The sequence below is a fragment of the Saimiri boliviensis genome, chromosome 7 (assembly GCF_048565385.1).
Source record: "Saimiri boliviensis isolate mSaiBol1 chromosome 7, mSaiBol1.pri, whole genome shotgun sequence".
Lineage (NCBI taxonomy): Eukaryota > Metazoa > Chordata > Mammalia > Primates > Cebidae > Saimiri > Saimiri boliviensis.
Window position 1 is genome coordinate 88,525,207 of NC_133455.1, and position 26,429 is coordinate 88,551,635.

The following is a 26,429-nucleotide window of genomic DNA, read 5'->3' on the forward strand; positions in this document are numbered from 1 at the left end:
CCTTTCTTATTCTTCTAACAGAATTATGAAGCCAAAATGTTTTAACATAGTCTTCCTAAAGTAAATAGTTTTTTTATTCCCCAATAATGTTCAGACTACCAAGATGGAATAGTGTGATGATTCAGAGTCTGGGTTTTTATACTGGCTCCATTCTTAAACTATCACCATGTACAAGTTAAATAACCTCTCTGTGCCGCTGTCCTTCATCTTAATTCACTATTAACTGAATTAATTCATGACAAGTACTTAGAACTGAGCCTGGTACAAAGTAAGCATGCAATAAATACTACTAATTATTCCCAAATAACCTCCACTCTCTGGGGTTGACATCTTAGGCCCTAGTGGCTTTGCCCGCCCTGCCCTTCCAGCCCTCTCCCACACCATCCTTCTTCATGGACCAAACTTGTTAGTGAAACTTACAGTGATGCACTCTGCCCTCAGATGGATTAAGAGAAACACTAATTTATCAAACAATAATGAATTTTATATAATTTTATGTTAAACAGACATTTACATTATTGGACACATGGCAAAATATTAAGTTTGTGATTGTTTTGTTTTGTTTTTTAAGAAGCAGGGTCTCATTCTATTGCTCAGGCTAAAGAATACTAGTATGATCATAGCTTACTACAGTCTCAAACTCCTGAGCTGAAGCAATCCTCCAGCCTTATACTCCTTAGTAGCTGGGACTACAGGCACACACCACCATACCCAGTTATTTTTTGGTTTTGTTGACATGGGGCCCTCACTATAATGCCTAAACTGGTCTAGAACTCCTGACCTCAAGTAATCCCCCAACCTTGGCCTCCTAAAGTGCTGGGATTACAGGCTTGAGCCACCACACCTGGCTTGCATTTTTAAGATAAAAATGAGACTTAAGAAAAATTTCACTTGCAACTGGCAACTCTTAACTGTACCCCTAGATCCTTAGGGAAAACATGCCCTTTCTAGCATCTTTCATTCTCATTTCATAGATCTCTCTTCATAAAAACCTCTTCTTATCCAATTTATGAAAATGATTCTCATCCTACTCAAAGGCTTCCTTCTCCAATATCCTTCCTTGGTTCCCAAAGCTACCACTGAGCTCTCCCTCTTGTGAATTCCCACAACTCTATCTTTTCTCTCTTGTGTCCCTTCTTTCTCTCACATATGTTTTCTACTAAACAATTACCTCAAGCCAAAAATGTTCCATTTCTCTTTACATAATAGAACCAGAATGCCCTGGTCTCCAGAAGGCAACACCAGGCATATGTTAGTACTTAGGACATTCTCCCCCAGTGATTCTTATTTCATATGGAAGAATAAAGGCAAGTTCAATACAACTCAAAAATACTCACAAATCATTTTTATGTATTCCTCAATACAAAACATTTCATTTCAAAGTGAAATTTCCCATTCCCACTTTCTATGCTGTAGAATTATAACCAAAGAACCTTGTCCATACTTTAAATATGAAACAGTTTAAAATGGGTGCTACTCTCTGACCTGATTTTTCCGGTAGTCCTGCTGAGAATGTCTCAGGATGCGGTAGCAGAGTCGAAGCATGTACTTGTAGGGTGCATATCTTTGATCCCCCAGATCTTCAAGTCTCAGCATTGAGCCCTCTCCCGCTTTCTCCTTAAAGGGTGCTTTAAGAATTCCAAATACCTATCAGGAATAAATACAGCCACCTAGTCCGATGAATGGAGGTACATGTTTTGCAACTTTTTTTTTTTTTTTTTTTTTTTTAGCAAATAAGAACATTGATTCAAAAAACACTCACATAAATTTGAGTAGTATTAGTGTAAAGGGGAAAAGCAAAAAAGATTTACGTTACAGGACCAACATATCATGGATTAGAAAAGCACTGCTAAAACGGTCCCCTAAATTGAGTGACAAAAACATTCTTTAAATAAAATGCTTAATTTTGTTTAGAAATTATATTTTATACCAGCCGGGTGCGGTGGCTCAAGCCTGTAATCCCAGCACTTTGGGAGGCCGAGGCGGGTGGATCACAAGGTCAAGAGATCGAAACCATCCTGGTCAACATGGTGAAACCCCGTCTCTACTAAATATACAAAAAATTAGCTGGGCATGGTGGTGTGTGCCTGTAATCCCAGCTACTCAGGAGGCTGAGGCAGGAGAATTGCCTGAACCCAGGAGGCGGAGGTTGCGGTGAGCCGAGATCGTGCCATTGCACTCCAGCCTGGGTAACAAGAGCGAAACTCTGCCTCAAAAAAAAAAGAAAAAAAAAGAAATTATATTTTATAAAATAAGAAACTGAATGTGTTTGATTGTATCAATATGTAAATGAACACATTCAGATGAACTTAAATGTAGGTTGATTCCTATAGACTTTATACCTTCTTCTATTATTTTCTACAACCTTTCAAAATCAAAATAATATAAGGAAAACATTTACTTTTTACTAAAACTGACATCAGAAAATGACTTCCAGACATTGCTTCTAAACTACTTTATAAAAGACTTAATTTACTGTTGTTTGTACACAAAGATGTGGCCAAATCAATGAACGTATCAGCATTCAAATGTGACAAATTAGGAGCCACGGGGACAGCTGGTGGCACCCAGTAAACCAGATTCTTGTAAAAAGGTTAGTGGTTAGGAAGCATTTAAAAAGCACTGAGGAATATAACTCATTTCAGCAGCAAGACAGCAGGTGGGATCACCTGGAGATGAGCTGCTAGAATGAGGAAATTGTCTATGAAAGAGCACAGAGTCAAGGGCATTGAGCATTAATACATGAAAGCAAGATAAAAAGGAATTATTCTTTGCAATTCATGAAATACGATATGAACTAAAGTTTCTTTAATAATTTTATATTCACTAAACCTTTAATTTGTATATATATAATATAAAAATAAAATATTTGACATATGTTGGTTAAAATAATATTAATAAATCATTCAAAGTCCTAAAAGTCTTGAAATTAAATGTTTTTATAAAAGAATTACTTTAAAAAAAGATGTTTTTGAAAAAAGACCTATTAGATTTACAACCTTTATTTTATTTGAGAAAAAAGTCAATTTTTTATTTTCAGACAATCAGCCACATATAACCAATATTACGTCTACTATTTTCCTTTCCCAAATCAGTAAGAACATGTATATCAAGAACATGATTTTTATGTTTTAGGTTTGTTCCTTGAATCTATACTTCATTAATGAAGAAACCTACAGTGATACACTCTGCCCTAAAAAGGATTAAGATAAATGTTAATCTATCAAACAGCAATTAATTTTATACAATTTTATGTTAAACAGCATTAATTTAATAGCAATTAACAGAATAACTTAAATAATCTAATTTAATTTAAATAGCAATTAACAAAATAATTTAAATAGCATTTAATAGAATAAAAAGAATACACAAACGTAGGCATGTCCATATGTGCATATCATCAGGAGGTGAATTAATTTACTGACGTGTTATGAACAATTTCAAGAAGATGTAATATAGGAATACCTCTGTACTTTCAAGGAAAAAGACTAGAATATCATACAGAGCACTTGTGAACTGATGAACAGACTGTCCTACTTTTTTAGGGAAGAGAAGGAAACAAGTAGGAAGCAGATGGAGATGGCACCTTCCAAGTTCACCTGGAAATTCTACCTAGGTATTTTTCCACATATTTTCTCGAGACAGTCTGACTATGCAGAGTTTTTACAGGTCCATGGTAGGCTGCCTCTACAATGGCCCCTGATATTCCTGCCTCCTGATATTCACAGCCTCATAGAATCCTCTTTCCTTAACTACAAGTTGGATTTATTACCTCACTTCTAACTAATAGAACTGATGTTATTTCTAAGATTAGGTTATACAAAGATGGTAGCTTCCACCTGAGCGTTCTCTCTAGCTCTCTCTTGGATCCCTCAGTTCTGAGGAAAGCAAGCTGCCTTGTCTTGATGTACTCCTGCAAGATGCCCATGTGAGGGGGCTGGGAAGGTGAGTCCTCTCTCAGTTGAACCTTGAGATGCCTGAAGTCCCAGCAAACACCTTGACTGCTGCCTGGTGGGAGACCCTGAGTGAGATCTGCCCACGTCAGCCATGCCTAGATCACTAATCCACAGAAACTGCGAGGTAAGAAGTATCTTGTTTCCAGCCACTAAGTTTTGGGATCATTTGCTTCATAGCAAATGATAACTACTACAAGGACTTTCCTGATACTATAATTCAGAAAATAAAATATAAAAATTTAGTACATGAAAAAATTCACCTGTGCCAGTATGTTTTGTTCCCTCATCAATTTTTGACGCTCTCGGTTTGGCTTAGTGATAACCACATCCAGAACTTCTTGTCCATTATTAGGCACATCAGCAACAAAGAAGATGAGGTCTTCCAATAATTTGGTTACAAACCTATCACAAAATGAAAAGGAAATTTTACTTTATGGTGTGCTTAATTTTGGAAAATTTATAGATAGATGATAGGTAGGTAGGTAGGTAGGTAGGTAGGTAGGTAGACAGACAGACAGACAGACAGACAGACAGAGAGACAGAAGATTTTACTTTTTCTTCAGGAGTGAAACTCAAATCCATGGAAATTTCTTTTTATTAAACAATAAGAACCAAGACACTTGAAAACAAGGTATTTTATAACAAAAAAAGTATTTAATTGATGAAAGATATCTCTAAGGCAGTTACTGTTTACCTAAACCTTTACAAAGAAACTTCCTTCTCCAGCATCTCCAACCTCTACTTGCACCTCCAGTTCTCATCAAGTGTTTGCAGGCTGTTATCAGATAAAGCCATGTGAGTCACAACTACACACGAGTTGGTAGAATGACACCTCCAGATGCCTTTCTACAACTGACTAGCAAAGCAGCATCTTTCTGCTTAAGGGAAAACAGCTATGCTATTCCTAAATACAAATCTTTTTTATTTCTTTTTTTACTGTTAACTCAAACTACATTTCCTAATCCTCACCACATTTCAACTTACTCAATGTACAGAATAGGAAAAATTTAAATGACCTGTGAATAGAGACAGAGTAAGCAATCTGACACTCAAAATTGTATGAAATGATCTATCAAAATCATGAAATTCTAAAACCATACACGAATGTTCACTTTTAAATCTATAGTTATTATTACAACTATTACTTGAACTTCAGTGGCATTTAGTACAGGAAGTGTCTTGAAAGCCCTTCCTCTCTTCACTTTTTTCCTCCTCCTTCCTCTGCCTGTTCTTTGTCATTTTCCATTTGTGTTGGTCAATTGAGGGAGGGGGCAGGGGTTCAAGCTATTGCAAAAATGGGTGAACAGATGAGGAATCTGTATTGGAAGAGTCAAGGCATTTTTTAAAATCGTATTAATGGTGAAGTACAGCTTAATTATTCAATAAACACAGAATTTTTTTGGAATAAGACAAAAGCTGACCAATAAATAGTTAAATTAGCTTTGTCCATATAGTGTTAGCATCTTTATTTGCTGTTATTAGCATGTGAATATAATGATGCTAATCATGAATACATGCATAAGAAAACTATATTTTAAGAGCTTCAGCAATTCCAGGAAAGTATAGAATGTATTCAGTTGAAAAACATCTGTTTTCTTCTCTTCCAATACCTTTGGTGAGAAAACATCTTGATCCTATCTCCAGATATATGTCTTGAAAGAGAATGCACTTCATGGAGCCAAGTGGACACACCTACAATCCATAATTTAGTCAACCAGAGAAATTTTAGTATACTTCCAGGGATCATAAACACCACTCCAAAATTCCAGGGATTTTATGTTTTCTTGGTGTGCCTATTTTAAATTTTAACCTAATCTGTTTCTTTTGGAAGATCGTGTCTGGCAGGATTCGCTGGCATAGTTACGTTTAATCTCTGAAGGCAGCCACAGCAACGTAAAGCATGTTTCATGTGTATTGAAATGTGATGTGAACTTCTTTTGAAATTGTGACTTAAAGTCCTCCAAATCATTCTGTTGCTCTTAAAACAAAACAAATTTGGAGCTCAGGTTACTTCAGCAAACTGAAAAAAAAAAGTTGATTTCCAGTTTCTATGTGCTCAATACAACTCCAGTCTGAGCATCAATGTTTATATTTTCTTTCTAAAATTATTAAGATTCTTTTTCTCTTGCTGTTTCAATAACTGTAATCAAATATCTAGATATCTAAGAAAATAAAATTTTGTGAGTGACTACATATCGCTCTGTTTCAAATTCATTCAAATACCCTGAAAATTGGTGACAGTCAATGGAATGGTAATGATGAACATGAACAGTCTCGCTTGCAAATCATGATACATTAACCCTACATGCAGCACCCACCTCTTCATGACAAGGCTATGGAAGCCAAGAAGACCAACCTTCTCTTTTGACCTCTGAAACTGTCGAAACTTTTTTTTTTTGACCTTGCACCTTAAGCATCCCCTTTGTGACAAAACAAAAAGCTGGTTTGCTTTCAGTTTAGATCAAACTCTGATTCTGTACTGGGCAGTGCTCTTACTAACTCATGCAATCTTACTCATTTGCTTCTTAAGCTTTACAGAAAATGAAAAAAATGGGAAAAACATAGTGAAGAGCAGGGATGATGTTCAACTCTTGCAAGGTAAGAGGGATAGAAAGCACATGATAGGGAAATAAACTAAAGATATGAAGGCAGGAACTAACATCTGGCTTTTCTAACCTCTTAAAGAAAATTTAAAGTTCAGTGGCCCTTATTTGGGCTGTGGCTGTGCAGTGGTAGGAGGAAACAATGGATGCACATGGATAGGACTGTACCCAGCCACCAGCAATCTCTACAATCAAAGCCTCAAATTACCAGGGAACATGAACTCTCAGCCCTTGATATCAGATCTGGCTCTGAAATAGTTGAGGGAAGCCAAGTAGAAGCAACCATAAAACTGATAGAGAAGATAAGTGAATGTAGAGAAAGGAAAAACAAAAATCTCCCACCTATGAAAATCATCCACAGTAAAAGTCCAAAGCACCTAAGGAAAGCTGACATTGAGGAATTAGTCACCATACTAAATAGTATTAGCCACCATACTAAAGCATCAAGAGGCTGCTTCACCACCAACAAAATCCAAGTAACAAAACAATTCCAAAATAAGTTTTAAATGAGTGTGTATTCAGTCTTCAAAGAGATAAAAAAGCAATATATTAAAAAGACAACATATTTTAAAAGAGCCAATATAAATGAAAAATAGGTAGATATGCAAAAAAATCTGAGAGATAAAAATTATAAGCTGGGCACAGTGGCTCATGGCTCATGCCTGTAATCCAAGCATTTTGGGAGGTCAAGGCAGAAGGATTGCTTGAGCCAGAGTTCAAGATCAGCCAGGGCAACATAGTGAGACCTTGTTTGCACAAAAAAATTTAAAAATTAGTTGAGTGAGGTGGCATGCGCCTATGGTTCCAGCTACTCAGGAAGCTGAAGCAGGAGGATTGCTTAAACCTGGGAGGTCAAGGCTGCAGTGAGCTGTCTGATTGCGCCATTGCATTCCAGCTTGGGAGACAGGGCGAGATCCTGTCTCAAAAAAATAAAAAAAAACAATTATAATTATTTAAATAAAAATTTAACTGAAGAAGGAAAACTATTTTACATACATTCTAAAAATAATTATTAACCTATAAGGCTATATCAAAAACTGATCCAGATGATATCACAGAGAAATATTAAAAGGCAAATAATAAAAGAAAAGTTAAGAGAGAAAGAAGATGAATTAAGAGGATCCAACATATATCTCATATAAATTCCTAAAGCCAGAAAGGAGGAAAAAGACAAAGAAGCAATGTATGCTGGAAAATGGCTAAAAATTTCCAAGAATTGAAGGAAGAAGTAAATATTCAGATTAAAAGTATACCTTACTTAAATGTCAAATGACAAAAAACAAAAATAAAAATCCTTTGTGAACACATCATGGTGAAATCTTAAGACATAACAAACAAATGAAAATAATCTATAAAATTACCAAGTCAAGAAAAACTACCAATAAAGAATAACAAGTCTGTTGATAGCAGATTTCTTAACAGCAACAAGAGATGCTAGAAAATAATTAAATTATAGCTTTAAAATATTGGTGGAAAGTAATTACAGATCTAACATTTCATATATAAAGTATCACTTAAGAGTGAAGGCAAGGGAGTAGTGGTTCACACCTGTAATCCCAGCACTTTGCGAGGTGGAGGCAGGTGGATCACCTGAGATCAGGAGTTCGAGATACGCCTGCCCAATGTGGTGAAGCCCCATCTTTACCAAAAATACAAAAATTAGATGCATGTGGTGGCATGCACCTATAATCCCAGCTACTTGGGAGGCTGAAACAGGAGAATCACTTGAACCAAGGAGGCAGAAGTTGCAGTGAGCCGAGATTGTGCCACTGTACTCCAGTCTGGACTACAGAGCAAGACTCTATCTCAAAAAAATAGCAAAGAAATGTGCTAAGAGAGTAAATTTTGGCTGGGCGTAGTGGCTGACTCTTGTAATCCAAGCACTTTGGGAGGCCAAGGCAGGCAGATTACCTGAAGTCAGGAGTTGGATACCAACCTAGCCTACATGGTGAAACCCTGTCTCTACTAAAAATACAAAAATTACCCGGATGTGGTGGCATGTGCCTGTAATCCCAGCTACTTGGGAGGCTGAGGCAGAAGAATCACTTGAGCCCAGGAGGTGGAGGTTGTAGTGAGCCGAGATCATGCCACTGCACTCCAGCCTGGGTGACAAAATAAGACTCTGTCTCAAAAAACAAAACAAAAAAAAGAGTAAAGGCAAAATAAAGATATTTTCATATATATAAAAACTAAAAAGATTATAACCCATAGGCCTCTCCGCTAAATGGACTAAAGAATAAATTTGAGCAAGATGAAAAGAGAACAAATAAGGGAGATACAAGTAATAAAGGCAGGAGGAAGAGGCAAAGGAAGAGACAGGGGAAGAGGCAAAATTGTTTTAAAAATATACTTAATCACTAAAAAAAAATTTAGAAACTAAATTTCTCTCCCCAAAAACTACTGAAATAAGATTAAAAAATAAAATAAATGTTTTAAGTCAAAAAAAAGTTTCATTGTCTTAAAAAAAAGGAATAAAATTTATCAGTAAAAACAAAAGGTGGTACATCATTATTTATATCAATACATTTATTGTTTTGTATTTATCAAATTAAAATAAAATGTTACAAATGAAGAGAATAAACATAGAACTATGGTTTTAGACAACTACTACAAGAAGATGGGAGGGAGAATATCAGGGAAAACCAAAGCATGCTGAGACACTTTTCTTTCATAGAAAGGAGAAAAATTATTAGTAACTTCAAGTTTATCAGGAAGAATATACAGTCAAAATGTATGTGAAGAATTCAAGGGTAATTGTTAATGAATGAAAATAGGACCTAAAACTTCTAAAAATCAGTAGAGGAAATGGTAAAATGGGGGGAGGGAAATATAAACTTTATTAATCTAGCAAAAAGAAAGAAAGAAGTAAAAGGAAATGAAAACAAGCTACACTAAAGCAAGAAAAAAAATAAAAAGGCATTCAAATAAATTGATCAAATACAAAGTCATTAAATGAATGCAAATGAAAATAGACTATCAGCCAGGCAGGCATGGTGGCTCAAGCCTATAATCCCAGCACTTTGGGAAGCCAAGAAAGGTAGATTGCTTAACCTCAGAAGTTTGAGATTAGCCTGGGCAACATGGCAAAACCCTATCTCTAGAAAAATCCAAAAAATTAGCTGGGTGTGGTGGCACGCACCTGTGTTCCCAACTACTTGGGAGTCTGAGGCAGGAGGATCACCTGAGCCCAGGAGGTTGAGGCTGCAGTGAGTCATGATCGTACCACTGCACTCCAGCCTAGGCAACAGAGCAAAACCTTGTCTCAAAAAAATAAATAAATAAATAAAATAGACTATCAGATTAGACTTTTATAATCAACCTTCTGCTGCTCATAAGAGACACAACTAAAACAAAATGATCAGGAAATCTGAAATCTGAAAAGATGTAGATAAAGAGACATCAGGCAAATATTAAACAAAAAGTTGCTGGTGTCAGGATAGTCATACCTGGCAAATAAAATTTAAGAGAAAATGATATTGCTCAGGAAATAGCATCAGAACAACATCTGACCTGGTGATCACATGGTGGATGACCCCTAGTCTAGATCCTGAGCTCCTATCATGGGGAATGAGAACCATCCCTCAAGAAGGTAAGTTTCACAGAGACATGGAATGGTCTGTGGCCTTCACTGCCACATTAGCACCACATATACCCATGCTACATGGCCAAGTACCTAGCATATACCAGGAGTTCAGCAAAACTGAATTAATCACATCTCTGAACTCTCACTGCTTGAGAGAAACCCCTGTATTTTGTGTACCCTCAGAGGTAAATACAGCGCAGAAATGCTGGTCAAGAACTGCCTGTGTCACTTCCTCAAGTTCTGGATACAGTTAGCATCCCTCCATCTTCCCTCCTCCCTCCCAGACAACATGCTCCCAGTACTCTCTATTTTGTGGGTGCAACTATGTAGAATAAGATTAGAAAATTCCACTGAAAATGTCTAAGGTTTGAGGATCTTGAAGCTGTACACAGGAGCTATACCTCCAGGGTTCACGTTCATTCCTGGGATAAGAAAGAAGGGAAGAGAGAGAGAAAGAGAGAGAGAGAGAAAGATTCAAACAACACAGGTTTTCCGAGACAGATAATAATCACTTCATTTTCCATAGGGGGAAAAAAAATGTCAGAGTTGTCAGTTATTTTCAGAAATAATTTTATATTCAATTCCAAAACTGAAAAAATCATATAAATGCATTCAACTCTGCTAATAAGCTCTCCCTTGCTGACAGGTAGCTTTGAATGAATTTTGATGGGAGGTAGCTTTTCTAAAATTACTAAATTAAAATCAAGAATTGTACCTTCATATTTCTTAGGCAAAGTCTTCTCTTTGCTATTAATACAATGTTTTTCACTCTAAAACAGTAGGGAAAGAAGCAAAGGAAATAAAAATGCATGGTCTCTAATCAGTTGTAGTCCACTACTTTCCTTAGAATCATCTTGAGAGATTAGGATAATCTCCATCCGTGACTGAAGAAGAGTTACTTGCACAGGATTCCAGCCACTGATGGTAGAGAGCCCATAATCTGAATTTTTATCTGTCCTTTTCTTCAAAGAATACCTTAATGCTTAGAAAGGGAGACTTTTTAAGTGAAGCCAAGCAAATTTCTGTGCATACGTAAGAGTGCCAGAAACAAAGAAAAAGATTCATCAAAAAGAAAAGTTAGATCAATAACAGGCAAATAAAAATTCCTAACTGCACATCACAATCCTTTTCCTGCCATAATTTAGCTTTGATATTTAATTGTCTATAGCCCAAAAAAGTGGGCAGTTGTTCCTGCTTCTGGCCTTTATTCATTTCCCCTAACAGGATTGGAGATATGACTGAATATACAATAGTTGTTTTGAAATACAAGTTTGCCAGGGAAAAAAATCAAGATAAGAACAGGGAGGAAGCTGAGAAACAGCTATTCCATTTGTTTGCATATTTAGAATTTTTTTAATTGACAGGGATGAAGGGAAGCAAACTTAGATTTTTTGTTTTTTGAATTGTAAGATGTATATCTAAAACGTTCTAAAACATAGAGGTTTAGCTAAGGACTACTGATAAAGTGAGTCCCATGAAGCCATCACCCAGAGCAGGAAATGGAACCCTGCAGGAGCCTTTCAGGCCTTCAGGGAGCTTAATTCCCCCGTCCCCTCTAAAAGGAAACACCATCATTATTTTTGTCATAATGACTTCCTTGCATTTCTTTATGGTTCTTCTAATTGCTTAAACACCCCCAAAGAAATGAAGTTTGTTTTTGCTTGTTTTTGAATGTTACACATAGTATTGCAGCGAATGTATTTGTTGTGTCTAGTTTTCACCCAATCCATTTGTTAAATTTAGCCATGCCGTTGCACATAGATGTAGTTCATTTATCTTCATCACAAAACTGTATTCCATTGAATGAAAATAACAAAAATTTTCATCCTCTATTCAACTGGTGATGGACATTTGGATGGTTTTTCATTTGGGGTTATTTCAAACAAAGCTCAACATTCTTGAACATGTGTCCTGGTACACATGTGGAGGAGAGTCTTTTGGACAGATGTTTGAGAATGTTCAGCCTAGGAGTGGAATTGGCTGAGTCACTGAGTGTTTGCTTCTTTAATTTTTCTAGTTACTGCCAAACTATTTTCCAAGGTGCATATATCAATTATCATCTCACCAGCTGTGTATGAGAGCTCCAATGTCTGAATGCCTGGGAAGTTGGCAAATAGCTTTTTCTTGTTCAAATTAAAAGGCATGTAGCAGATCATGAACAGAGGAAATACAGAGGATGCTTGTGCGTGGGAATACTGGAAAGCATATGGACTTTAAACCACACATGGCTGAAACCTCCACTTAGTATTAACTATACAGCCTTACCTTGTTTACTTACCCTCCTCGATTTTCCCTTATGTAAAACAGGAATACCTATTTCAAGCCTATTTGAAGGATTAGATAAAATATATTTACAGTGCCCAACCTAGTAACTGACATAAAGTAGGCATGCAATAATTGCTAGCTGTCATTATCATTCTATTTCTCACTTATTTCCAAAACCAGAGCTTAAGAATCAAGGATCCAGTTTCTCTGAACAAGCTATGAGAACAGAGAGCTACACTCTATAGACTTTTTCTGGTTTTACGTATCTGTTTGTTTTGTGGTACCAGAGCTGAGACATGGTCTTGAATAAATAAGATCAGAGAAATACAAAACTTCCTTTAGGTCCTTTGGAACTCTAAATCCAAATATCAAACCACGCACAGCAAAAAGTATTGCAAATCTCTCACAAAGGATTTTTAAAAGTATGACCAGAGGGTAACTTAAAACAACTATTTTCATGCAAAGCTAAAATGGGACAAGTAAACATTCCACCATATTTAAATTTGACACATTTAATTCATTCACCATGTCAAGAGGAATCAAGTTCCCATGTCATTCAGAAACAAGTGTGCTATCAAGAATGTTCTAAATATTTCCCTAGAGTCATTCATTCACTTCAGGTTTACTATAAGCATTGACAACTGACTCTTGATTATTTAAGAGCCATTTTAAAAAGTGACTCACCTCCTTTCATTCTGAGTTATCGTGCCATTTTCTAGCTTTTTAACTGTGGTCGCTAGTACTTTGTTGGCATCATTGGCAAAGTCTAAGTCCCGAACTTCAGACAGTGGGACAGACACAATGGCAAATGCTTCTTTATCTTCTTTGGTTTGGCAGGTTCCAATCTGAAATGTGTTTTTCCATTAAGATTAGTTTTATAACTAAGTATACAATATTCTTCAAGGACTAACACATCTAGTACTGTTTAAGAAATATAAGACAAGAATAGATAATCCAAACACAGTATCTCCCACATGCATTATCCACTACGAAAGCCTATAGGGACACAAAGATTTCCTGTGCCACTTCCTGCCCTGTTCCCAAAGCCCCACTAGAAACCTCTCTCTTTCACACTTGCCCTCTGCCTCAGTTTCAACAGAGTAAAGAAAAGGCACTCCTGGATTTTACTCCTCCATCCACATGCTGCTACTATTCTTTTTGGTGTCTCTGCAGCATCCTCCTGAATCACAGCTTTGCTGTAGCCAACCCATTTAGATCAGCTACCTAAGCAACTGGCAGACACACACATGCTTGATGAAATTAATTAATATTGGTGAAGATGGAGTGTAACAAACATGCTACACAGCATTCCTACCCTAACCCTATTTGCACGACATTTGGTTGAAAATTAAACCATCTTCAGTGATATTTACCTTTAACATAACAGGCCTCTCTTCATCTGTATCTATGGGGATACTAGTACTGGTTACCCATGTGTTGGTGCATAAATGCCTTAACCGAACATATGAGTTCCTAAAACGAAAACAGTATTAAAAAATTATTTAAAAATTAGCACATTTACATATTGATGTCTTTAACAGTTTTGTATATGATATGAACATAAATATATATTAACTAGTAATTGACTCAAGATCCCTTTGCTTTAAGGGGAAATTCTGAATTATAGACTATTCCAAAGCATGCAGCATTATTACTAAGCCAGTAATAATTATTACTAACCGGTTCTCAAAGTATGGTCCCTATACCAGTGGCATCAGCATCACCTGGGAACTTGTTAGAAATGCAAATTCTGAGACTTCATTCCCATCTACCGAATCAGAAACTTTGGGAGTGGGGCCCAACAATGAGTAGTTTAATAGGTTCTCCAGGCAGTTCTGAGGCATGCTAAACTAAGAACATTGATCAAATAACCAACTCAGTTAACACGGCCGGCAGACAATAGTCCTCTGTGCAGCTTAATTATTTGCATGTGCAACTGTTAATATAGAGTCTATCCTCATTATTTGTGGCTTCTGTACTTGCAAATTCTCCTGCTCACAAAAATTTACTTGTAGCCCCCAAATCAATATCCATGGATCTTTTGTGGTCATTCCAGGACAAACATAGAGTGGTAAAAATTTAAGTGGCCCAGTAGGCACATTTCTAAGCTTAAGTGGAACAAGGCGATGCTCTGCCTTCTTGTCTCAGCAATCATGCTATAAACAAGTGTTCTTTTTGTGGTCTATTTAGTGCCATGTTTTTCACATTTCTGGGCTTTTTGTTGGCGATTTTGATGTTTAAGATGGCCCCCAAGTGAGGTGTAGAAGTGCTGTCTAATGTTCCTAAGCACAAGAAGGCTGTGATGTGCTTTGCAAAGAAAATACCTGTGTTAGATGAATTTTGTTCATGCATGAGTTATAATGCTGTTGACCACAAGGTCAGTGTTAATGAATTAACAACGTTTATTAAATAAGGTATATTTAATGAGAAACACACATAAAATGAGGCTATGTATTGGTCAACAAAAATGTTGTGAGCAGAAGCTCACAGGAACTTAACTCTATAGTTCCCCTAGGAACAATGGTTCAGTATTTGCTAATTCCATGTACCATGATTTTTAAAAATTGATTAGATATGAACTGTGAGAGAGTGTGTGAGAAAGAACACCTAGATCTTCATCCTACTCAAATATTACCATTTTTAGTAAATCTTTTATAATCTTTTGTTTCTTTTAACAAATATATGTATAGTATCTATTAAAAGAAGAGCATTAAGTACTCTGCCTTCAAGTTGCTTAGAGATCAGTATAAATATAAGGCATAAATACGTCTTACAACATAAGATAAAAAGTATTAGGGCCAAGAAAAGAAACCAGATAAAATGCCAAGGGCCTCAGGTAAAGAGATTCATTCAACAACCTGGTTCTGCTCCTTTATAAAAGTAGATAAAACACAAACTGAGCTTCAGACATCTAAAATAGCAGTCCTCCAATCTTTGTTCAAATAACCAGAAATTCTGAAATGCCTCTGTTTTATCACTTAGCGTCTTCTGCATTGAATTACACAGGAGATCTCATTTGTATTCAGTCGTCATCAGGTCCCCAAGTGATTTGGTAAAGAATAAAGTTTGAGCAGCATTGGACTATAGAGTTTAAAGTTTGAGAAACACTGGACTCCACAGTGGAATCACTTGGGTAATGAATGCTTTAAAAAGAGTAAAGCCGGCCGGGCACGGTGGCTCAAGCCTGTAATCCCAGCACTTTGGGAGGCTGAGGCAGGTGGATCACGAGGTCAAGAGATCGAGACCATCCTGGTCAACATGGTGAAACCCCGTCTCTACTAAAAATACAAAAAATTAGCTGGGCATGGTGGCTCACGCCTGTAATCCCAGCTACTCAGGAGGCTGAGGCAGGAGAATTGCCTGAACCCAGGAAGCGGAAGTTGCGGTGAGCCGAGATCGCGCCATTGCACTCCAGCCTGGGTAACAAAAGCGAAACTCCGTCTCAAAAAAAAAATAAAAAATAAAAAATAAAAAAAAGAAATAAAGCCTGCATCCCACCTGTGAGACTCTAATTTCATTGGTCTCAATGTGGCCAGGGCATGGTGAGATGTCAACACTGCCCAGGTGATTCTAATTTACAGTCAACATGAGAAGCACTTTTCTAACTCAGCCTCTAGTTCCTGATCTATAAGGGTTACTGCCAGGATTCAATAAGACAATATATATTAAGAACTTGACACAGAACTTAGCACATACAAAATGCTCAAGAGTTATATTACGATAGTAGTTATTATTAAGCATTAATTAGTGTTGGCTTTAATACAATTAATGACAGATGAATCCATGTTAATACAAAATACTGCACTATATTGAATAGTCAATAGAGCTTCCACAGTTCTGAAAAGTAATACATTAATGCTTCCATATAAAGGGAGGCTTGGGGGCCCTCATTGTGGTTCTAGGCTCTTTATAGTAGGACCCTTTTATCACTTTCTTAAGCAAACTCTCTTCACTAGAGTTCAAGAGGGACTCCCTTTTTGCTGACTTAAATCTAAAATAAGTAAAGTCATAATAAGGATTGATTAAGATCCCAGTGCTTGGAGAAGAAAGCCAGAGACCTGGGTCAGGTAAAACCAGAGAGGACTGATGGAACAAAAAAGAGATAGACTCACATAAGGAATGAAATTCGGCAACATTTCTCATGAATGAGAACAGCCATAAAACACCCTGGGAAGCTCTACCAGCAATGTTTCTCAGTGGTGTTATTGCAGTCGCTTTTTACCCTACCTGGAGGAAACCCATACAATGTCTGCCTTTTTGCACAAGTGCCTTCAGCTTCACCACTGCCATCTGCCAAAGCCAAGCACGATACTGCTCCATCAAGACCAATTTTTTTTTTTTGCCAATTACATTTATAGTGATTACTCTGGTGATGATGATGATGATGATGATTTTTTGAGAGAGAGTCTCACTGTCACTCATCTATAGTGCAGTGGTGTGATCGTGGCTCACTGCAGCCTGAAACTCCTGAGCTCAAGCAATCCTCTTGCCCCAGCCTCCCAAGTAGCTATGACTACAGGTACAAGCTACCACACCTAGCTAATATTTAAAAAATCTTTTTGTACAGACAGGGTCTTGCTATGTTGTCCAGGCTAGTCTTGAACTCCTGGGTTCAAGTGATCCTCCTGTCTCAGCCTCCCAACGTGCTGGGATTATAGGCATGGGCTATTATGTCAAACCCATATTTTGATATTGAATACTAACCTATTTTGAGTCTTCTGTTTGTTCTGATTTATCCTTTTTAATTCCTTAATAACTTTTTTGGAGGGGCTAATTTATCAAGTTTTAAAAATTATGTCATAAAGTTATATCCTCTCTTTCTGTTAGTGATTACCACCATACCTTCCATTTTTATTATTTTAATAATTGCCTTAAATTTTCAGCATGCATATATACATTAATAGAATCTAAAAGGCCAATTTAGAACCATCCCACTAACCCTACTAATATGGGAAAGACTCCTCTCGATGCATCTAGAGAGTACATCATAGCCTTATGGTTGAAAGACGGACAGCTGTAGACAAAAAAAATGAAATAACAAATAATAAACTAAACTAAACTAAACTAATCAATTTCAGGATGGGCACCTTGGCTCATGCCCATAATCTCAGCACTTTGAGAAGCTGAGGTGGGTGGATCCCTTGAGCCCAGGAGTTCAAGATCAGCTTGGGCAATATTGCAAAATCTCATCTCTACAGAAATACACAAAAGTTAGCAGGGCATGGTGGTGTGTGCTTATAGTCCCAGCTATTCAGGAAGCTAAGGTGGGAGGATCACCTGAATGCCAGAGGTAGAGGATGCAGCAAGCCATGATTGTGCCACTGCACTATACCCTGGGCAACAGAGTGAGATTCCGTCTCAAAAAGATAAATAAATAAATGAAAAGTAAAATAAAATAGTCAAATTCAAGCAAAAGAATGAAAGATGCTGTCTTACCTTAAGTTCTGGCAACCTCATTTTCAATCCCATACCCCCTCACTCACTTTTGTCTAACTACTCTGGCCTTCTCACTGGTCCTTAAAAACACCCAGTAAATTTCAAGATTTTTCATTTTGTGTTCCTGCTGCTTGAAATGTTCCTCCCAGAAAGAGAGGACTTGATTCCTTAATTCATTCAGATCATCCTTCAAATGTCCTAACTCAGAGAGGCCACAGTTGAACACTCCTACCTAACGGAACTCTCCATACCCTCCATTTTTCCTTCAAAGCACTTTTATTACCTAACTTTATATTAATATTTTATGTATATTGTTTTGTTTACTGCCTGTCTTCCCCATTTAAATGTGAGAATATAACTAGTTTGTTCACTGTTGTCTTCCCAAAGCCAAGGGCAATGCCTGGAACGTAACAGATGTTCAATAGATATTTGTTGACTGAATGATTACAAAAGTGAACAAATAAATGAATGAAATGGAAAATCTGAACTAATAAAAATAAATGATAAATGTATAAGTAGAAATGCTTTTATATTATTTTTCATTTTAGTAACCAAAGGCCATACAAATAATAAGAATAAATGATTCTTATAAAATTTTCAGAATTTCTTTGGTCCTGCATATTTTAATTATTTATATGAATAAAACAAACTATGTTAACCTTCTTACAGAAGAGGAAAAATGTTTTACACATTTTGTCTTTATTTATGCCTGCTCCCTTGATATCATAAAAATATATTATTCTCATTCCTCATCTACCAATTATTCAAAGAAACCTTCTAACCATATATATATATATATATATATATATATATATATATATATATATTTTTTTTTTTTTTTTTTTACCTTGGAACCAGGCAATCAGCTCTCTGAAGAGTTGTGGCATCTAGTTCAAAAAGGGATGCAATGTCATTGCCATGTGGGACTGAAACCAAAGTATACATGATCTTCTCCCCTGCCTGGCGTTTTTTCTTTGAAGTTGGAAGGTCTCCGTCTCTCTGTTGAGAAGGTACAAGGTTATTTACTTTTATCAGGTTTCTTGCTAAACTCTCCAGTTAATCAGATGATAAGGTTTAAATGTGCAGGTTATTCCTTCCTTGGATTGGAGAGATGTCTATTTCACATCATCCAGAAACACCAGTTCTAGCCCAACAGCCATTGAGGTAATTACTGTCAACAGTGATAAGTGGCACACTCCGGAGTGGGTGGCTTGATCTGCCCACATCATTAAGGCACTAACAGTAACAATAGTTATGGACCCTTTCCTCATTCACTTAAACCTATTTACAAAGTAGTAATTTTGACCACTCTGCAGTTAAAACAAATGCAGAGAAGAACCTGTGTGTTGAATCATCTAGATTTCTTAAGTTAAAGGAAGCATGGCAGTGTGCAGGAGTTTAACCTAGCTCCCCCAGAGTTTAACCTAACCTAACAGGAGTTTAACCTAACTCCCCAGACATAATAATACTTGGAAAGGAGAGAATCAACAGCAACATTCCCATTCACCACCAGCTTGCTCCACTAGATTCAAGAACATACTATAATTGTATACAAAATAAAATAAAAGGAGATCTCCACACACAGAAGCCTTCATAATGATGTGAAACTTGGTCAATGCTTCCAGCACAACCTACCATTTTAAGCAGACACCAACAGGAGATTAATGAATATGCATTTTTACTTGAACTTCCCAAGTCTCAGTATCCCATGGAAGAACTGGTTGCAAGAGAAACCAAAACAGGGGATCCAATATAAGCTTTGTAGTTGGCAAATAAATATAGTGACATACAGATTTATTAAAACAGGTGAAATCTCAAAATGAGAGAGGAAGAGAGAAAGACAGACAGACACACTGTCACTGTACCATCACAGGAAGGCAAATGAAACTGAGGGAAAGAAGGGATGCTCAAAAGGCAAATGCAAGCAGCCATGGACAAGCGTTTCTTTAATGGCTGCTCTGACAACAAGATATTACTCCTGGTAACCCCAGAACATTCACTTGGAGTCCCTACTCCCTCCCAGATATTGTCAGTATCATTTTACTTGGCTCAAAAAACCTTGCAGTTTCATTTCTGGCCTCTTCTGTAAATGGTGCACAAATTGGTAGCACCATTGAAATGGGAATGGGCAGAGGGAATTGCCAGGATTCCCAAACAGGAGCAGGATTGTTATCTGCTAAATCCCTCACAGCCCAGCGGCACCTAATAGCTCTTGTATCTTTGATTTCTGTCTTCCACAGAGACCAAAATTCAGAGTTAAATGAAAGCAGGCATTCAGCAAACTCTCCACAAATGGTGACCCTAATATCAGGAGTTTCTTATTAGTAAATATAAACTTACTGACTAGAAAAGGGCATATTTAGCTTACTATACATCATAAGGGAGTATGGGTATGTAGGGAGGAAGAAAATGCAGAAACAACAAATAATATTTCCAATTTTTTTTTTTTTTTTGAGACAAGTTCTCACTCTGTCGCCCAGGCTGAAATGCAGCAGCACAATCAAGGCTCACTGTAGTCTTGCTCTCCAGGGCTCAAGAGGTCCTCCCACCTCAGCCTCCCAAGTAGCTGGGAATACAGACATGTGCCACCAAAATTGCTAATTTTTATAATTTTTGTACTAATTGGACCTCATCATGTTGTTGAGGCTGGTCTGGAACTCTTGAACTCAAACAATTTTCCCTCCTTGGCCTCCCAAAGTGCTGAGATTACAGGTGTGAGGCACTGCACCTGGCTGATACTTCTAAATGTACACAAAGCTTCTCATAATACCAAAGCCATTTCTTTGTTTGGTCTCAGTAATCCCACAACAAAAATTTGAGAGAGAGAAAGATAAGCATTATAATTTCCATTGAGCAAAGAGATGAGTGCAGTTACCTAAAAGAGTTGAAAGATGAGGGAAGGGGAAGAAGAAAGGAGAGAAGGAAGGAGAAGCAGATGAAGAAGGAGAAAAAGGGAAAAGAGGGAGAGAAGGAAGGAGAGGAGGTGGGCAGAAAGGACGCAGAATGAGAGGGGAGCAGTGAGTAGTGGTAGTGAATGCTCAGCCCCAAACTCAACTACCTGGGCCTGAATCCAAGCCAGAGGCCAGGTTTGGGGCCCTTAAATACTGTAGGAGTCAATTCTCCAAGAGTCAATAATAACTCATGGCTAAGACCCTCCCTCGAGTCTTCTGAAGAAATTATCTTGGGTCATGCGACCCACTTTCACAGTGATTTGCATGAAAGATGAGGAAGTCTAAGAATTGGAGACAACATTTATGAGGAGCAAAATCACCCTCTCGTCCCTCACGAACAAAGTCTAAATGTCTTTAAATAACCCAATAATGAGAGTAGTCTGTCCAGACAAATGAGTTCAAAGAGATGGCTAGCACAGTGGCCTTAATAGTTTAGGATCATGGAATCTCTTCCCAAATAAATCTCTAGTAGTAGTCAGCAGCTAGTGTCTGGTGGTAATTGGCAGCTACTCAAGTGAAATCTATTAAAATGTATTCCCTGGGTTTTAATTAGTCTCTTTAGAACTTTAGACAGCACTTTTTTGAGTTCATTACAACTTCTGAAGAATTGCACCAATAGCCTATACAGTACAAGTTCAAAAAAGTAAACATGTTAAGGTAAGCGGACATAGACAGCACTTTCACAGTTTTATTTCCTGCATTTCAATTCCCATAATGGGTTGTGAGCAAAATCCTTTGAGAGAGAGGAGAGCACCAGTTCGAATGCAAAGGCACGAACAGGGGAAGGAGAAGAAAAGGCAAGTGAGTGTGGTACACTAGAAGAAAACAGGAGTATGCAAGAAAAATGGACTATGGTCCAGAGTTACTGCAGATACTTTTTATTGGCAGGGAAAAAATGATGTCCAAAAATATGTGTAGCTTACTAAGGAGTGAGTGCTATAAGTCAGATATTATTAACCTATTTTATAGATGAGAAAACTGAGGCTCTCGGGGCCAAGTTTGCATAGTTCTCATGTGCTGAAGCTGAACAGCAAATCCAACTCTAGCTGACTCCACAGTCCTAACCCCTTAACTGCTATGCTACAGAAAGAGCTTGATAATCAAGAAGGTGCCCAGAAAACTATCAACTAACAACCTGGAGAAGATAAACATAACTGAATGTACATGTTTGCCTTTTTTGCTCTACTTCTGTGACTGCCTGTTGCTGGGTTTATTTTTTAAAAAAAACAAAAGAAAACAAGATGCCAAGAAAAGTCCAGGACCAGATGGCTTCATAGCTGAATTCTACTAAACATTCAAAGAACTAACACCGATCCTTCTTAAACTATTCAAAAAAAAAAAAAAAAAATGGAAGTAGAGAAGATACTGCCAAACTCATTTTATGAGGCCATCATTACCCTAATACCAAAGCTAGACAAAGCCACCACAACAAAAAAAATCTATAGGCCATTATCTCTGATTAACATAGATGCAAAAATTCTCATCAAAATACCAGCAAGCCAAATTCAACAACAGGTTAAAAAATGTATACACTGTGACTAAGTGGTATTTATATGTAGGATACAAGGTTGTTTTAAACATATGCAAAACTACCAATGTGATACACCACATTAACAGAATAAAACATAAAAACCACATGATCATCTCAATCATTGCAGAGAAAGCACCTGACCAAGTTCAACATCCTTTCATGATAAAAGCTCTCAACAAATACGTGTAGAAGGAAATTTCTTCAACATGATAAAGGCCATTAATGAAAAGCCCATAGCTGATATCATAGCCAACAGAGAAAAGCTGAATCCTTTTCTTCCAAGACTTAGTCCAAGGCAAGACTGCCCACTCTCACCATTTCTATTTAACATAGTACTGGAATTATTAGCAAGAGCACACAGACAAGAAAAAGAAATAAAAATTAGGAAAGCAGAAGTAAAATTATCCCTGTTTCAAGTGACATGATCTTATATGTAGAAACCCTAAAGACTCCACTAAAAACTATTAGAACTAATCAATGAATTTAGTAAAGTTGCAGGATACAAAATCCACATACAAAAATCAGTCACATTTCTTTTAACAAGTAAGAATCTATCTGAAAAGATATCAAGAAAACAATTCCATTTACAATAGCATCAAAGAGAATAAAATATTTAGGAACAAATTTACCAAGGAAGTGAAAGACCTATACCCTGAAAACCATAAAACACAGAGAAAAGAAACTGAAGAAGATACAAATCAATAGAAAGGTATCTTATGTTTACAGATTGAAAGAATTATTATTATTAAAATGTCCATACTACCTAAAGCAATATGCAGATTCAGTGCAATCCCTATCAAAATTCCAATGGCATTTTCTACTGGAAATAGAAAAACAATCCTAAAATTTGTATGTATCCACCAAAGAGCCAGAGTATTCAACACAATCCTGAAAAAGAAAGTTGGAGGAATCATATGTCCTGATTTCAAATTATATTACAAAACAACATTAATCAAAACAGTATGGTACTGGCATAAAAACAGATACATAAAACAATGGAATAAAATAGAAAGCCCAAAAATAGACCCAAGCATACAGCCACCAAGAAGACACAATGGGAAAGGACAGTCTCTTCAATAAATAGTGCTGGGAAAACAAGATATTCACATGCAAAAAAATGAAACTGAACCCTATCTTACACCACACACAAATATCAATCAAAAGATCTGAACATAAGATCTGAAACCAAAAACCTCCTAGAATAAAACACAAAAGAAAAGCTTCTTCATACTGATGTTGACAAGGATTTTTTGGCTATCTCACCAAAAGTACAGGGAACAAAAGGAAAAATAAACAAGGTGGTACTACATCATACTAAAAAGCTTCTGCACAGCAAAGGAAACAATCAACAAAATGAAAAGGCATCCAATGAATTAAAAAATACATTTGCAAACTATACAAGCCAGATAAAAGTTTAATATACAAAATATATAAGGAATTCACAAAACTCGGCCAAGAAACAAATAACTCAATCAAAAAATGGGCCAAGGACCTGAAGAGACATTTCTCAAAAGAAGACATTCTCAAAACAGGTATGTGAAAAGGTGCCCAACAGCACTAATTATCAAGGAAATGCAAATAAAAACCACAATGACATGTCACTTCACACCTGTTAAGAATGGCTATTACTGGCCTGACGCGGCGGCTCACGCCTGTAATCCTAGCACTTTGGGAGGCTGAGGCGGGTGGATCACGAGGTCAAGAGATCGAGATCATCCTGGTCAACATGATGAAACCCCGTCTCTACTAAAAATACAAAAAATTAACTGGGGCCGGGCGTGGTGGCTCAAGCCTGTAATCCCAGCACTTTGGGAGGCCGAGGCGGGTGGATCACGAGGTCGAAAGATCGAGACCATCCTGGTCAACATGGTGAAACCCCGTCTCTACTAAAAATACAAAAAAAAAAAAAAAAAAACTAGCTGGGCGTGGTGGTGCATGCCTGTAATCCCAGCTACTTAGGAGGCTGAGGCAGGAGAATTGCCTGAGCCCAGGAGGCGGAGGTTGCGGTGAGCCGAGATCGCGCCATTGCACTCCAGCCTGGGTAACAACAGCGAAACTCCATCTCAAAAAAAAAAAAAAAAAAAAAATTAGCTGGGCATGGTGGCGCGTGCCTGTAGTCCCAGCTACTCAGGAGGCTGAGGCAGGAGAATTGCCTGAACCCAGGAGGCGGAGGTTGTAGTGAGCCAAGATCAAGCCATTGCCCTCCAGAGCGAAACTCCATCTCAAAAAAAAAAAAAAAAAAAAAAAAAAAAAAAAAAAAGGATGGCTATTATCAAAAAGACAAGAGATAACAAGTGATGGGGAAAGTGTGAAGAAAAGGAAATCCTTGTGCATTGTTGGTGGGACTGTAGATTAGCACAGCCATCATGGAAAACAATATGGAAGTTCCTAAAGAAATTAAAAATAGCACTAATATATGCCCTAGCAGTACCTCTTCTGGGCATATTCCCAATGGAAACGAAATACCACCTCATACGGAAACATGTACAACCATACTCACTGCAGCATTATTCACAATAGCCAAGACATGGAGAAAACCTCAGTATCCATGAACAGTTGAATAGATAAAGAAATTTGTGATATATATAACATACATTTATATACAATGTAATATGATTCATCCTTGTAAACGGAGATCCTACCATTTGCAACAACATGGATCAAACTAGAAAACATTATGCTAAGTAAAATAAGCCATACACAGAAAGAAAAAAAGCACATGCTCTCACTTATATGTGGAATCTAAACAACAACAACAACAAACAAAAAAAAAAAAAAACAGGAAAAATAAAACACAATACATAGAAAAAAAGAGAACAGAATAGAATGATTACTTAGGAGAAGGGGGAATGGGGAAATAGGGGTCACAGTGTGCAAAGTCACATATCTGTAGAATGAATAAGGCTAGAGATCTAATGCACAGCTTGCGGAGTATAGTTAATAATCGTGTATCATATACTGGAAATTTGCCAAGAGAGTCTATTTTAAGTACTTTTATCATAAAAATAAAAAGTAACTATGGCCAGTTGTGGTGGCTCACACCTGTAATCCCAGCTCTTTGGGAGGCCACAGCAAGCCGATTGCCTGAGCTCAGGAGTTTGAGACAAGCCTGGGCAACATGGTGAAACCCTATCTCTACTAAAATACAAAAGAAATTAGCTGGGTGTGGCAGCATGCGCCTGTAATCCCAGCTACTCCTACTCTGGAGGCTGAGGCAGAATTGCTTGAACCCTGGAGGTGGAGGTTGCAGTGAGCCGAGATCCCACCACTGCGCTCCAGCCTGGGCAGCAGAGTAAGAGAGTCTCTTTTTTTTAAAAAAAAAAAAAAAAAGGTAACTATGTGAGATGATGAATATGTTAATTTGCTTGACAAGAGTAACATTTTACTATACAAAACATCGTGTTATATACCTTAAATAGATACAATTTTAAAATGAAAAAGTGGCTCATGCCTATAATGCTAGTGCTTTGGGAGACTGAGGCAGGAGGATCACCTGAGCTCAGGTGTTCAAGACCAGCCTGGGCAACATGGCAAAACCACATCTCTACAAAAAATACAAAAGTAGTTAGGCATGGTGGTACACACCACCATGGTCTCAGCTACTCAGGAGGCTGTGGTGGGAGGCTCACCTGAGCCCAGGAGGTCAAGGCTACAGTAAGCCGAGATCGTGTCACTGCACTACAGCTTGGGAGACAGAGCAAAACTCTGTCTCAAAAAGACAAAAAAAAAAAAAAAAAAAAAAAAAAGAAAGAAAAGGAGGGAGGCAGCTGTGGAGGAGAGAGAAGGAAGGGAAGGAGGGAGGGACGGAGGGCAGGGAAAACTCAAAAGTGTGTTTCATGTAGCTCAACATGAAAATCTAGGTGTTATAATAAGATATGGATGGCAGAGACACAGTTTTCCCCAAAGCCTCTGAAATCTGGTGGTGACACTAAAGCCACACTGCTGTCCGAATACAAACAGCTGAGGCAAGAAGGCCTGAAAAAGGTCTATGCAATCCTCTTTGAAAGGGCCCAGTAAAAGACCATGTGCAAGTAGGAATTCCTTCTCAAGGTTAAAATTGTATGACATCTGATATTGAAGAGGACAATGATTATGAAGAAGATG

At 37.4% G+C, this 26,429-nt stretch overlaps 1 protein-coding gene across 4 annotated transcripts in view; it reads right to left on the reverse strand.

The window, feature by feature from the left end:
* Positions 1-26,429, reverse strand: part of ITPR2 (inositol 1,4,5-trisphosphate receptor type 2) — a 497,691-nt gene that overhangs the window by 325,854 nt on the left and 145,408 nt on the right. For 3 of the 4 annotated variants that reach the window (XM_003926591.4, XM_074402941.1, XM_074402943.1), the window contains 5 exons: positions 18,691-18,842; positions 13,781-13,880; positions 13,092-13,252; positions 4,217-4,358; positions 1,486-1,647 (listed from right to left, as the gene is read on the reverse strand). In XM_003926591.4, the coding sequence (XP_003926640.3) occupies positions 1,486-1,647; positions 4,217-4,358; positions 13,092-13,252; positions 13,781-13,880; positions 18,691-18,842 (717 nt within the window). The remainder of the gene's footprint in view (positions 1-1,485; positions 1,648-4,216; positions 4,359-13,091; positions 13,253-13,780; positions 13,881-18,690; positions 18,843-26,429) is intronic. The other variant, XM_074402942.1, reaches the window with a different exon arrangement.